Raw genomic sequence first — 16,184 nt, forward strand, 5'->3', positions numbered from 1 at the left:
TTGTCTTCCTTAAGTAGACCTTGGTGACTTAAGGTTAGGTATGAATAAACAACTATGATTCATCCATATTGCCGCTTGAACCTTCCCTTTACCTAATTGGGTGCATGTAATGCATAGGGATTCCAACTTGAGATTCATCCTTATCACCAACATATCTTAATGCAATCTTTAAGTTGGCTAAAAAATGGTTTACATAGTAGTTTGTGCAATACAAACAACTATGACAAAATTGTGTTACTCAGAAACTAAAGTCCCTAGTGCTTGACACATATTGACTTCAATACTATCACTCGACATCTGAATGACTCAGCATGCACTACTTGCTTGACTCCTGAATCATTCAACACATACTATCTGCTCGACACTTGAGTGATTCAGCACTCACTGTTTACTCGACATGCTCTAACTTATATGTTGTACTCGACATATGTTACTTGTTCGGCATGAACTTAAGTAAATTACTTAAGTGTATGAGTCAAAACCATTCTAAGATCAACAAGAAGGATATAATCATGTTGTATTAGTCATACATAGATGATAGATGAAAAATTCAATACTAACATGAATATATCTACATGGAAAAGATGCATGTGTTAAAGTGTCTTTGGCATTATTATCAAAGAGGGAGAAAATGAAAGTTAGTTACCCATGTAGAAAGAGGGAGATATTGATAAACAAAGAGGGAGAATATGAAAGAAATTGAATAATCTAAAAGGTGTTGTCAACAATATAGATGAATCTGATTGATTTCATGATCTGATATGATAAAGTGAGCATATGTGTTGCATATCAGAGCTACATGGATGAGAATTATAATGAAACTAAAGAAAGAGATTGTTGGACATAGAGATGTGAATAAGAATGAAACTAAGAATATTAATGAAGATTTGATACTGTACAAAGAGGGAGTTTGATCGATTCATTACATGTTTTGAATTGCATGGTAGCTAGAGGTGTTGCCATCAATGCCAGAGAGGGAGATTGTTGGAAACTGCAATTGGAACAATTGTTATGTTGTCAAACATTATTGGTGAAATAATTTGCTAACTAATATGAGTGCCATATCTATATGATTGATGAAGAGGATTTGAGAAGTTTGTCATAACAAATGAACCTAGAGGAAAGGTTGAGTTATGAAGAGGAAACTACAAATGGATGCTTGATTAGTTAGACTTTGAAAAGATAAAATGATTATTTAAATCATGTTGCAAGTGGAGAAGACAGTTACACTAGAGCCTTGAAGAAGCAATCAAAGATAGACCAAATGCATAGGCTTGACTAAGCAACAAAGTAGAAGATTAAGGAACTTGAAGTATATGTTGAGTGATGCTAGTGTCAACCAAGCCACAATATGAGCCAAGTAGAAATAGTGTTGACTAAAAAACAATATTGACTAAGTGATAGTATATGTGCCGAACAAGAACTCTAGTAGCCACTGAGTAATCCAATGAAGATCAAGTGTCAGAACATAGTGTTGGTCGAGGGACAACATGTTGATAGTTTAAGAGAAACTGTAATTTCTAGCCAATAATTTATTTCTTGGAATATGGAAAGCGTGATGAAGATAAGGATAGATGACTAGGAACATTTAAATCAAGGGAAACTATGTTTGCACATTTCTATGCAAGAATTCATGACAAAGTTTATAGAAAAGAAGAGGATGAACAAGAAGGTGGACAAATTCATTGTATATGTTGAATCTTCAATCATAACCCTAAGATCTATGATGGTGTTTAAGCGACAAAAGATCAACATTACCTATTTAAGGAAGTACATGAGCTAACCTTAAAAGGTTGTTGAAGCTTGGGGTAGTCATTGATGCTATTAACTGATGAACTTTACCAGAAGGTTGAGAAGAGTTGAGAAGAGGAGAAGTGTGATTGCTTGAAGGGTTGGTAAGTGAATCAGAGACTGAGATGACAATGAAGGTCTGTCATTGGGTCAACATTCAAGCCTCTGCAAAGTGATTTATATTTGTCAGATCAAAGCCTGTTGTTACTTTCTAACCATTATATCCATTTGAAATCCTTTTATCAAGGTTGACCTAACAGTCATATGTAAATACTTTAATCAAGGTGGCATTCTAATGGAATGTTGTAAAGTTCTCTAACAAGTTCACGTGTGATTAAATCCTTTTACAAGATCACATTAAACAATGTGTTTTGTAACCTTTAATAGGGTTGGCTCCTAATAGAGTTGACTTCAGAAGAGTGAAAATATTGGTGACATGTTATTGGTAGATTTTCCAAATTGGGTTTTCCTGTTAAATCTTAGTGTCAAACTTGTGTGGATGTTATTTGTGGTGATTTACTATTAATGTTTACATTTTGCAAGTTTGCTATATTTAGGACAATGGACTGCTAGTTTATGATTACTGAAAGTTGACTATAGAGACTGAGCTATTAAATATTAAGATTTAAAGTTGTATAAGTGTTTGTTTGTTCAATTGGTACATCTGGACCTTGGATAATTGATTCACCCCTCACTCCCCTCTCATTTATTCTAAACATTTTAATAGTTCATCCTATTGCTTCATTGCTAGAGATAATGTTTCATTGGTGAGTGACATCACTTCATAGTCAACTAATGCTTCCTCTAGATTAAGTTTTTTTTCCCACTACATCTTTGTTTTACCTTTCATGGCATCCTTCCAACTTCTATTTTTTTAGTTTCCTTTTATTTATTTGGCTAAAACATGTTAATATGTTCAAATCTTTGGCATCCCTCCCTTTATTCTTTTAAATTTCTATAGCCATTTTGTTGACTTGTTCTCTTTCTTTATTTTCTATCTCTTTCTCCCTTTTGTGATATCTTGCCTCTCATCTTGCCATGGTACCTCCCTCTCTCTCTCTCTCTCTCTCTCTCCCACACACGCATGCACGCACACACACACACACATGTATGCATGCATATATACATTTATATGTTTGCATCCTCTATCTCTTCCCCCTCCCCCTATGAAGGGAAATGATCTTAAGGTAATTAATGATAATTTGTGGTTAGCTTGAATCAACCTAACTTACCTTTTGCTACTTGTCTTCCTAACACCATCTTAGAAATATCTTGTATGTTGTAATTTTCTACTTATTTTATTTCTCCAAATTAGAAGTCTAAATTTTTTGTCATACCTTTTCATTAGAAAACCTATTAATATAATACAAGACTTGAATCATCATATAAATAAGTAAACTTTAGCATATAAAAAATAAATTTTAACAATATAAATTAGTAAAAAGTTCCATATTTGTTGAAAAAGTTATTAACCTAATATACCATTACTAATGAATATTTTATTTTGAACAATACCATGCAACATTACAATTCCAAATTTACAAATTTAATAACTATATTTTTTTCCAAAATAAAACATATTAAAATGTTTCCAACTTCATCAATTAAATATTACCTCATAAAACATTCCATTAAAAAGATCATTGAAGTATACAAGTGGAAGCTACCTAAAAATATTGTTTACTAAACAAGTGCCACATAGTGGCATGTACTTGTCGTATAAGGAGTTAATTCTAATATAATTTTTACTCTAACAATAATTATAAATTAATTTTAATAATTTATTTAATTTAAAATTTAATGTAAAGGAAAGGTATAATAGCTCTTAATAATTATTAGTATAAGTATAGAAATATTTAGAATCATGTACAAATAAATATCAAAACAGAAATATGTCAAGTGAAAAAAAATAATGAAGTCTAATATTAATTAACTAATTACCTACTAAAATTAAAACATTCAACATTATTAAAAAAATTAAATAGTTTTATTAAAAAAATTTAAATATTTCTATTTAAAAATTTGAAAGCATAAACATATTAACATCATATATATTTTTAAATTAGATTATTTAATATATCATAAGAAATTTTTTAGACTATATTAATAATAATATGATGCATACATCAATTTTATATTAAAAACTCAACTTACAACAAATTAAGAATATGTAACAAATCAAAATTAAAGTTATATTAAAATTCAAATTCAAAATGACCTAATATTTTGACAAAAAAATAGTTTATAATTTTTTAATTATTAAAAAAAATTAAACATTAAAATTTTTTAAAATAGAAAAATAATTATTTTTTATTAGTTCACCGATGAAGAACTAATTACTAATTCATGGAATAGTATTTGCCCACGGCAACTACAATAAGAGGGTAAGAGAACCAACACTGATTTACACTAGAAGAGAGAACCAGTAAACCCGATTTAAATTAAAACATATTAATTGCGTCCTATTCGTTAACAGAAGATTGGCAGGAACATTTTATTATCTTCATCGAGAGGCTTGAGTTAGAAGAGAACAGCACAATATCAGTTTCAATGTTGGCACCTGGCATGGCGAGCAATGTGATGAGCTCGTGGAAGCCTCCATGTCATGCTCCGACTCTCTCCAACTCCAGAAGAATTGGAAGCTTAAGCGCCCATTTCACTTCCACGAGGATAGGCTTTGGACAGAGCATTTACCGTCATAAGCCAGTTAAACCTCTGCAAGTAATGATGGGCAAGAGGGAGTTGAGCCTTCAAGAAATCAGAGGAAAAAGCACCGAGGATATAAACGAAGAAGTTATTGATCTCAAGGGAGAGATTCACATGCTTCGAATCATGAAGAGCAGCAAACAAGAATACAAGGCCAGCGATTACAAACGAATGAGGAAAAGAGTAGGCTATTTATTCCCATCTTTTTCTTTATTTTAAACTTCCATCCTAAGTAAGTTTTTTGGGCTGGAATTCTTGGCATATTTTTTTATAAGATAATGAAGATGCGGTCCTCTGGAGGGGGCTTCAATATCTGTTTCTATACTAGCTTGGAAATGAAAATTACAGGATAAATTGGATTCTTGTTTTTAAAGATTGAGGCCTCCATTTTTCAGTTTTTAATTTTCCAGCATCAGTTTCTCCAGGAGTCACACGTCATATATCTACATATTTTACTATTAGTTGCGACTAAAACTCCCTTTTATCTACATAATTTAATATTAGTTGTTTCTTTAAAACAAATTATATGATTAACTTCCTAAAAAGATTTAGCTTAATATTTTAAGCGTGCTTACTACTATAAGATCTATGGAATAATCCTAAAAATTGTCAAGCCATGAGATGCTATGCTGAAGGATATTAATTAGGAGCTCTCTTGTTAATTGATGTCTAGATTTTTTGTGTACCGGGATTTGAACACTGTAGGTGCAAATGCTCATAGAAATAAGGTATGTGAAGTTTTGCGGGTGGACTGGTGCAGTTCTAGGTGATTACCTTTAAAGGGACTGCAGATCCATTTGTTTGGCTTGATTTTTAGTTGTGTTTACTGTGGCACTAGCATTTGTTGTTAATGTTGTTTGAATGAGGTAAGTGGGACGAATAGTAAATGATCCCTGGGTAGCCGCTCAAGCTTCTCACACTCAGCATGGAGGCGGCTCCAATTTCTATAGATTTATGTGCTCAAACGTGGATTGGTTGAGTTCCTATATTTGTTTTTCATCACATGTTATATAATTCTGTCTTTCATGAGCTTAAAGATAAGATTGCCCCCTGGATCACCTAGGGTCTAGACCATTAGTATCAATGACTAGCATATTGCATGTGCCTGGGCTTATGTAAACAGAATTGAAGAAGGAAAGTTGCATGCCTGCTTCAACTTAAAATTATATAGAAGAATGACATAGCAAAGCAAGATGGCCAGTGAACAGAAAAGTTCATTTGACATATTTCTAGATATTCAAAATATGTTTCAAGATGCTTTCAAGATACAATGCCAATAGCGCTTCAGTCAGTTTTGGAAACTCATGATACAACTTGGCTTAACACCACAATGACCCTCAAAACCAACATGCTTCGCCACTCAACCAATGCTTTCAAAGTACAAGTCAATTTAGATGTAACTGTCTTTGAAAACAAGATTGATGGCTTTGCATTGGATAAGATTTTTCAACATGCCTTCTAGATACAATGCCTATATGCTTCAGTCAGTTTTACTTACATACTCACAATTCAACTTGATACAACTCCACAATGCACATCAAAACAACATATTTCCTCATTCAATCAATGCTTTCAATTTACAACTAAATTTAATTATGATGACATTTGAAGGCAAGATTGATGGCTTTGCATTGGATAATTGGATTTGAAAGCTAAAAGTCTTACTTCTTTGTCAATAACTTCAAAAATGTAGAGGAGCAAACAATTGAAGAATGCACAATGTGATCCATGACTATTTTATGCATCTCATGAGGACACTCCCAATCAACATATAATGCTCAAATACATTAGTGGGTTATGACCTTATATTTTCTTCAAATTGAAGTCCATGAAATTTGATACCTTTGAGCTATCAATTTGTGATGCATCCGAGGCTGAAGCCAAATCCAAGCTCTGGCAGAAGCTTTCTTCAAACAGGAACAGATTTTCTTAAGATTTGGCTCCAAAAGCAGTCATAAATCTCCAAATCATTTGCATCGAATTTCAAAGCCTGAACATTGGATGCAGCAAACCAGGTCAAAGGTAAAAAGAAGAACAAGGTGATAAGTGGTGCCATCACATCGCATTAGCTTACACAATGATGCTGAATGTCGTGTACAACAATGCTTAGCTGTGTAAGTCAAGGATAATGGTCTAGTGACAACTTTTTCATATGCTAGCACTGTGCTATTGGTACTTCAAAAGAATGTGAGCATATGTTCCATACATTGTGCTTGCTTGATGGATGATTGTGATATCCTAGGGTTTTAAATTTTTAACAAACCAACCTTCACCAGTTTTGTATGCTTTGTAGGGTTTTAATTTACCTCGGGGATGTGTCCCTGGCAAAAAACCCCAAGTTTCCGAGATGGGGATGAGTATGGGACATCCCCCAACCATCCTCATAATGACCAAATTGGTAGGGGACGTCTCGGGTACTTAGGGACGCTTGGGTAAAAAAGGGGGGACAACTTGCCGTCCTTGGTACGGAAAGGGGATGTCTAGATGTCCCCTTTTTGTACCGGGGATGGCCGATTGTCCCCAATTTTTTGCATGCAACCAAAAAAAAAGTGAACACAGAAACAAACACTTAAGGCTTCCAACTTGGTCACCTAGGTGGGCCTCACCCCTCCAAAAGCCCTAAAAGGTTAAAGGAGACCACATTTTGGTTGTTTTGTCATTTGTTTAATTTTGCTAGTGAAGTTGGAGTGTGTTGCAACTAGCTGGGGGTTTCATTTTGCAAGAAGACAAGGTGATTTTTTTGCTTTCAAGAGCTTGATCAGGGGTTTGAGCTTCCATTTTGTGCACCAAGTAAGTATGAAACTCTTTATGCTTCCATTTTTTATTTTTTAAATAGATTTGCAGCTTGAAAAGTCTAATTTTAATTTTTTTTTTATTGTTTCAGCTCATATTTCCCTTGCATATTTAAATCTCAAAACAAAGTGCAATGAGCAGTAGTGGGAGTACTAGTAGTAGTGGTGATGAGGAAGAAAATGTGGTTGGGGGTGATGTTGCTAGTAGTGGGACTAGGAAAAGAGCTGATCCTAAATCTGATTTGTTTAAATGCCCTTCCGCCATCATGAAGGATTTTGAAAAGGGCCCTTTCAATAGGAAAAACCTCTTCTCCAATATGTCACACCTAGGCCAAAAGAGAAAAGGAATTCAGGAGGGACTAGGCTATGGGATTGCCATGTTTGTCTTGATGATTTTAGGGGTAGCTATACAAGGGTGATGTCACACTTTTTAGGTGTTGCATGTCATGAAGTCAAAGCTTGTCCTAACTTGATTGATGAACAAAGATTGCACTTGGAGGCTGAAATAGAGGGGCAAAATTTGACAATGACATCACCATCTATTCTTTCACAATCATCTAGGCATATGTCATCTGCCATTGGTACTAGTGGCAGCCCTATTGAGTCTAGAGGGAAGATAAAGGTGAGTAGTGGTCAGAAGGGCTCGGTGGAAAGTATGTTTAATGTACAGGCAAAGGAAAAGTGTGAGGCATCCAGTGGTAGATTCTTTGTTGCTAATGGTATCCCATATCATGTAGCCCGTTCCACTTATTTCAAACAAATGGTGAAAGATATATTGAATATGAATGCCTCATTTGTATCCCTTGGTGAGCATAAGCTATGAACCACCATCCTAGATGAAGAGTACTCAAGGGTTGCTTTGTTGTTTGAGGATATGAAATGCACTTGGGTTAGGATGGGCTGCTTTATTGTGATGGGTGGGTGGACTGATGTTAGACATCGGCCACTCATCAATATCATTGTCACATCCCTTGCTGGCTCTTATTTTTTGAAAGCCATAGATTACTAAGGAAAGAAGAAGGATGCAAAATTCTAGTTTACCATTCTGAGAGATGCCATAGAGGAGGTTGGGTCGGCTAGTGTAGTACTAGTTATCACAGATTCTGTACTTGTATGCAAATTAGGTGGTTTGATGATAGATGGTGCTTATAGGCACATCTTTTGGACCCCTTGTGTTCATGCTTTGAACAATGCATTGAAGGACATAGGGAAGATTGAATGGGTGAAATAGGTGGTGTTAGAAGCTAGAGAAGTGCAAATGTTTAAATGCAACCACCACACTTCACTTGCTCTATTTAGGTCCTCTAAGAAGGCGTTCCTCAAACCAGCCAAGACAAGGTATGCCAATTTTAATTATAGTTTATTTTTAGTTTGCTTTAAGTTTATTTTTATTTATAATTGTTACAAACTTACATTTGATATTTTTAATCATTAATGTTTAACTTTATTTTAATTTATAATTGTCTCTATAGATATTGCACATATTTCATCTTGATGGAGAGGATGATTGAGGTGTATGAGGCCCTTCAATTGATAGTGGTGAATCCAGAGTGGGTACGATGATCCAATTCTAAGTCCTTCAAAGGAAAAACGATGAAGCAAAGGATCCTTGATAAGAGTTGGTGGTCCACAATGAGGTAAGTTGCTGATTTTAAATTTAATGTTAGTCTTTTGCTTGCTGTTTTTCATACTAACAGTCTTAAAATCATAAAATTTCTAATTCTGATTTTAATTTTTGTTTGCATCTTGTAGATATATTTGCTCTGTCATAGCAACGATTGTAGATGTCATTAGATATGTTGATACTGATGCTTCTAGTTTGGGAGAGATATATAAGACTATTGACAACATGTTGGGGAAGATGAAGAGAATTGTTGCAACAAAGGATCCTAAATTGGGGTTTATGAGGAGCTTATTAGGCTTATTCTGACATGGAGGTGGAACATGATGAATACCTTGCTTCATATGGGAGCCTTTGCTCTAAATCCCAAATGGTATGGACAGTTGGGTGGAAGGGGCCTCCCACGTGATGATCTCGAGGTATTGGATGGCTTCACAAGAGCCATTGATAAGATGTATTCAGCTCAAGAGGCCTCTACTCTTCGTGCATAGTTCCTTGACTTCACCAACCTTCGTGGCTTAAACTTGGGTAAGCCACAAGCAAGGTTGGATAGAGTTGTTTTGGCATAGAGAGATCCTATTGGATGGTGGATATGGCATGGGAGAGATACACCCGAGTTAAAAACACTTGCCACTCACCTCCTTGCAAAGGTTGCTAGTTCCTCAATTGTAGAGAGGAATTGGTCCACATATTCATTTATCCACTTTATCAAGAGGAATAGACTTACCTCTAAAAGAGCAGAGAAGCTAGTGACAGTGCATAATGCTCTTCGAATTGCAGATCGTTAGACTCCAGAGTGTAGGCAGACACCACTTTGTGGTGGGATGTTGAGCCTAAGGAAGTGGCCCTGATAGATGAGGATGACACAACACTAGGATTGGTTGGGGTTCCATTAGATGAGACTGCGCTTCATGTGGAGGATGATAGTGAGGAGGACTCTAGTTTTGATGCCATTGCGGCAGAGGCAGAATAGGAGCAATAGTCTGCTTCATTTTTCTATGTTGAACTTGAACACAATGATGGTACATTGATATTTTATGGCAGCCCTCTAGCTTTTGGGCCTATAACTTGGGCATATTTAGATTTTCAGATTTTTATGATATTGTTCACTGTTAAACTTATATTTAAATGTTTTTGTTCACATATTGATATGCATATTGACAATTGAGCACTTAAATCGGTTATTATTTCCTAGATGACATTCAAATGTTGTATGTTATGGTTCTATAATGTTTAAATGACATGCTTTGTGCTTAGTTTCATATGAATGACATATATATTTGCAACCTTTAGTGTATATTTTAAAATTTTCCTCTATATATATATAGCCGTCCCTGTTTTCAGTCCCCCCCTGGTCCCCAAAATCGCCAAAAAAATTTGCTGTCCTAGAAACTCGTCCCGTCATCCCCCGCCGCCCCTGTCCCAAAAATTTGGGGGAACATAGTAATTCATCTTCAGTAGTTACAAATCATTAGTATTCATTGGAAAAAAAAACACCCAACAAATAGTCACCCTCAAAAATACCCTAGAATTTTATAAAGTATATTAGTAGAGATCTCAATACAAAAGCTGAGCAACAGAGTTTCAATTTTGAATTTGACTGAGATCATTATAGATCTAAAACTAAGTTACTGATGCTGGTTTTGATGTTTTTGTAGGTGTGGGCTGCTGATGCGCAATTTTTTTTTTGGGGGTTTTGGATGTGTTTGGGTGTATCCATATATATATATATATATACACTAATTTATGTATACAAAGAAATACAAGAAAAAAAAAAAACAAACCATTCTGTAGCAATTAGCATATTCAAATTGAAATAACAATAATGTCTAATTAGTAAATTACTCAAGTTCAAGATTCCAATGCAATTCAAATTACAAAATCAAAACATAGTTTATGGTTCAATGTTGATTAATCAAGAGACAAGGCTTAAGATTCACAAATCAAATTCAGTCAATCAAAATCATAAAGATTCTAAAAAATTCCACATTCTCATCATCTCCTTCTATTGCAACACTTGCAAGCTCATTTGTACGAAACATGATTCCAATTGTGCTAGATGCACGTGCTATGATGTTATCAACATCATCCTCTGTCATCATAGTAAGCTCCTGAATTGTTGCACACAAGTTTGCACATTCAGGGGCTACATCCCAAAGCTTGGTTGACCCTTCCTTGTATCCATCCTCCTTACATGACAAAAGATGCAAGTTGGTATGTATATAAACCAAGTCCTTAGCTTTCTTTGAGCCTAACCTGTTGCGCTTCACTAAATGGATATAGGAGTATGTATTCCAATTCTGTTCAGCAGCAGAAGAATTTCCAACCTGGATAGTGTTCATAAAATTAAACATACAAATGAAAAGCAAATTAAAGAATGTTAAATACTAAAGTGTAGAATACAATTGCTAAAAAAATAAAAATAAAAACTTACTTGTGAGAGGATCTTGATTGCAAGAGGTCGTAGATTCTTGAATGGTTGACCATACATGTACCACCATTTGATAGCTCCCATGTCATTTTGGTCCTTTGTTGCATATGGAGTAAGTTTTGATCCTGAAGAAAATAAGCCAAATTCTAGCCTCACCTTTTTGTGCATTTCATCATTTGGGAAGAGTCTTGCAAATGTAGTGTAGCACCCAATAGCAACTTCTTCATCCGCATATGGTGCAATTTTATCCGGTAGAGCAAGTATTTCCTGGCTATAGTACCTTGGAGATAAGACATATGCAAGGAGGTGCAATGGGGTAGTCATCTTCTCCCAATGATGATGAATGATTGCCTCCACCTTTTTGAACAAGGCTTCACATTCTGTGGGGTTAGTCTCATGTGCTTGTATGGAAAGCTTTACCTTTTCTACCATGGTGTCCATGCCATCGTACACATCCCCCAAGCAAGGTGCATTTGTATTGGCAAAGCGTAGCATAGTCATGATAGGCTTGGTGAAATCCAATACAAATTGCACATGAGCCCACCAATGCTCATCCAAAACCATACCCCTGACCTTCAAGGCTCTCTCTCAATTTGAAGCCTTCCATATAGCCCATTGGTTACAAATAACCATTTGGCTCAATGCTGATCACCCCTCGAGGAGTTGTTTCATAACAACAGTATGAGATGCAAATCTAGTCCCAACAACCTAAGCAAATTGACAATATGACAGCAAATATAAAGTTATAAACAAGAAACAATTTGATAATTGAACATGAATATAAAATTTATTCAAAATAAATAAATAAATGAAACTAAGTAATTACAATTTTAAATTTACCTTCAACAACTCCAACTTGGAGAATGACTTGAATATAGATTGTGACATGTGGTGGTTTGTCACAAACATTTGTATGTTCTCTCCCTCTTGGTATATTTGCTTCACCCAATCTATTTGGGTGCCAATTTGTTGCATGGCCAACTTGAGAGAGTGTACGATGCATGGTGTCCAAAAAAATATGGTCGTATTGAGACTCAACCAAAGCACTTGTACCCATACAATTCTTGGCATTATCTATGACCACCTGGACCACATCCTCACTGCCCACCATCTCTACCTCATCAATGAGAATTCTAGAAATGAATTGTAAATCCTTAACTTGTCATTCACAATCAATAGTCCTCAAAACATTGCCCTTTGGGGGACATTGCAATCAGTGTCTTTCCATCCATTGGACACAATAGTTTTTCCAAGATGTTCTAATTGGTTGGAGAGCTTTGTCTATAGAAATCTTTTCTTTTTGCAAAAGAGTAGTATGCACCTTTTCATACCTAGGGCTCATGTAATCAGTTGACGCTCTAAGATGGATGCAACCATTTCTTTCCAATATGATGATCTTACCAAATTGAAAGGAAGACCATTGGCATAAAGGCAATGTGCAATTGCTTCACCAACAATATCTCTTGCCTCCATTTTGAATGCTTGATCCAACAAACCTCTTTTGTGGATAAAAACTTCTACTTCTTCATCTTCCTCTCCCACTTCCAAGAATGGATGTTTGGAGAATGCAATATGATCGGTGGGCACATTCACTTTGCTCTTTGTGGATGAAGGTTTGTAGAAACTTGTTTTTGATTTGCTCACTAAACGATCAACAACTTCTTGCTCTTTTATAAATCCGGCTAACTATGCATTGCTCATCCTTTTTCCATCTTTGCTTCCCTTGCACAATACTAGTACTTTACCAGTAGAGCCCATAAAATGAGCCTTGACTCCAGAATATGAGTTGTTGAATGGTTTACTATTATGACATACATTGCATTTCCAAATGTATGACCCACCTCCTGAAACCTGTGATAATCTTGTGGTGTGTCTTCATAATGGAGATGCCACATCAATATTGAAGTTATCACTTCGTTCAGTTTGCCCTGTTGCTGAACTTTGACTACTAGTAGTGGCCATTCTTGCACAATAGACACTATGAATTTAATAAGAAAAAAATATTAAATTAGAAATATTTAAATAAACTATGAACATGAAACATAGAATTACAAATATACGATACAAAAATACTTTAAAAAGATAGCTTAACTTGTTCTTTCATTTCTTAAAAAAAAAAAATGACAAAATTTGGAAAAATTCTTCCAAAACTTGAAAAATTCACGAACATTAAAAAAAAATTCACTAAAAAGCTCATGAAATCAAATGCTTATCATAGATGCTTAGACATCCTTTATAGAAGCTAGTAGACACCCTACGAATGATCCTCTTCAAGAATAATGACTTTGCTTTCAAAATGGAGACCAAATGAGAAGAGAGCCCAGCTGCAAACAAAATGAGAGAATGAGCAATGAATGGCCTATATTAGGGCCGTTTTAGGGTTTTGGGGCAAAAAGGAGACAAAATATGATAAAAAACCAAAAAACCAAAATAACACATGTTATATTGTGTCACTTAAGTGACTTGCCGCCTAAAAATCCTGGATGCTCTGTGGATTCAGCTGGATGTGTGACAGATGCTTGACAGATACTTTCCCAAGCATCCCGTGAGAACCCACAGGCAGAAGCCATGCTTCTTGACCACCTCCCTGACGCTTCGACAAACATCTGGGCAAAACTAGCACGCATCAGTATCTTAGATCTAAAACAGCATACAGAATCTTATGAATTAGAAGTTAGATATAATCTCCTCATTAGGAGATTTGTTCAGATCGCTCCTCCTTGCCAAATGAGTGGCTGGATGGTTTGACTCCTTACTTTTAGATAGTAAACATCAGCAGATTACAAATGACATATTGCACCTTGCCTCTCTTGACTTCACCATGGTTAAAGAGATCTGAATATCGTCTCTGACCTGATCTGATGATAACTCAGTTCTAAGCATGTGAGTCAAGGCCCTTTCCTTTGCTAATGTTTGTAAGACCGGGATCTGTTATTTGGTGCCTCTGAGAGGTGCTTTTGATGTTTTAGAGGCCTGCAGATTTGATCTGATTTTGACCCTTGCGACCTGTGTACTGATCAGCAACAGCGATTTGGACTTCCTTGCATGAACCCTGACTTATTTTGGTCTGCAATCTGAATCTCCTGGAAGGTGAGGAAAACTGTGAGTGAAGATTTCCCAGGCAAGCCCTTTTAAATCTGCTAATGGAGACCAGTTCCTGGAAGTAAACACTGATAAGAGTGGCAAATCAGACTATGTGCCCTTAAATCTGTTACCGGAGACCAGCAACTGGGAATGTTCAATGAACCCTTATAAGGGTGGCAAATCAGACCCTGTCAGTGCACAGTTCACTGATCTCTGCACTGTAAAGGGTTGCAAAGTTCAAACTGCAAATAGTTGGCAATCTGATCGGTTATGTGAGTGGAGGGGTTTTGTCCTCACCTCACAAAACTCAACAATAGCCCCTGCTTTAATGTAAGAGTTGCAACAGCCAAATCTTTTCCCAAAAAATATCCCCAAAAGGGCACACAAACGAGCAATTATTTAAGACTGGGAAATAGGGCTAATGGCCCCAAAGTTTGGCATCCCAAAACAAATGTAAATTTCACTTATATTAATATTTTACATTTAAATGTTTATTAATATTTTACATAGGTCTGTAGTGTTGATAAACTCTTTTTTGTTTTATTTTTTAATCAAGATAAAGCTGGGTTGGCCTAAGGAAGGGTCATGACAATGATAGTTGCATATCATCATCATTGGCAAAAGCCAAAGAACATCATTTTTCTAGACACAATCAAGTGGCTAGGTCTGTCTATTGAAGTGTACTTGAAGCCTTACTCTTTGGGATGGTTGCAATAAGGAAAATAATTTTGTGTCATTTCAATTATGTAATAAATCCCATGTAGGACACAATCACTTGTGACACAACATTGTTGGAAGTTTGTGATGTTGTACTTGGAAGACTATAAATGTGCAATAAAATATCGTCTATTAGGTCAAGTTGTAGAGATGGATAGTGAATGTCACCAATCATTACTTCAACCTCCAAGAGTCTTCATCAAAGCCCAAGGTAATCCTAATATTCACTAAACAATGCCACAAGATCATTTCCCTCGTGCAAAAGTTCATGGTTCTCATGGTCTACCTAGAGGCATTTGCATTAAAAAGCAAGAGAGCATTGGTGGTGTGCAAGGTTTTACAAAGTCCATGGCAACAACTTAAGGAGGTATAATAGCACTATGGAGATGTTTTTGTTGAATGAAAAGAACTTCCTAAATTGTTTGGTACAACATTGAATATAATTTCCTAGATACTGTCTTTCAAATAGTCATACTTACCATTGATCTACTTGAGAGAATAATGAAGTTTGGTGCAAGTCAAGGAGTTAATTGGTCAAGGCAAGTTAAGGTTTTTCTATTGAAAGGAAAATGGTGCCTTTGTATTGACTATCATGCATGTAACAAGGTCATTGTGAAGAACATGTATCCACCTCTACGCATTGATGATCTCTTGAACTAGCTCTATAGTGCAAATACTTCACCAAACTTGAGCTCAAATTTAGATATCATTTGGTGCCAATTTGTGTTAAGGATACTTGGATTTCATAATTCAAAAACCAAGGAGGGATTGTAGGAATGAATAGTTTCACGTTGTGGCTTGATTAGTGCACTAATAATATTAATGTGCTTGATGAATGACATCTTGTAACCATTCACCAACTCATTTGTCATTGTCTACCCAAGTGACATACTCATCTTCAACAAGAGTTGGGAGGATGCAATGGAGCATATCTTCCATGTCCTAGAAAATTTGTGCCAACACACCAACACAAGTTGTAGCCCATCCTCAACAAATGCACCTTTAGCATCTTGCAAATCTAGTATTTAGGCCACATAAACTA

The 16,184-nt window shown here is 35.6% G+C and overlaps 1 protein-coding gene across 1 annotated transcript in view; it reads left to right on the top strand.

Annotated features, from left to right (window-relative positions):
* Positions 1 to 4,235: 4,235 nt before the first annotated feature.
* Positions 4,236 to 16,184, top strand: part of LOC149574872 (Ribosomal L29 family protein) — a 76,323-nt gene continuing 64,374 nt past the window's right edge. Inside the window, exon 1 of the mRNA XM_089814715.1 lies at positions 4,236 to 4,680. Coding sequence (XP_089670841.1) covers positions 4,342 to 4,680 — 339 coding nt within the window. The 5' untranslated portion in view covers positions 4,236 to 4,341. The remainder of the gene's footprint in view (positions 4,681 to 16,184) is intronic.

This window comes from Cupressus sempervirens, chromosome 2, assembly GCF_028749045.1.
Source record: "Cupressus sempervirens isolate cs-2001-9-10 chromosome 2, ASM2874904v1, whole genome shotgun sequence".
NCBI lineage: Eukaryota > Viridiplantae > Streptophyta > Pinopsida > Cupressales > Cupressaceae > Cupressus > Cupressus sempervirens.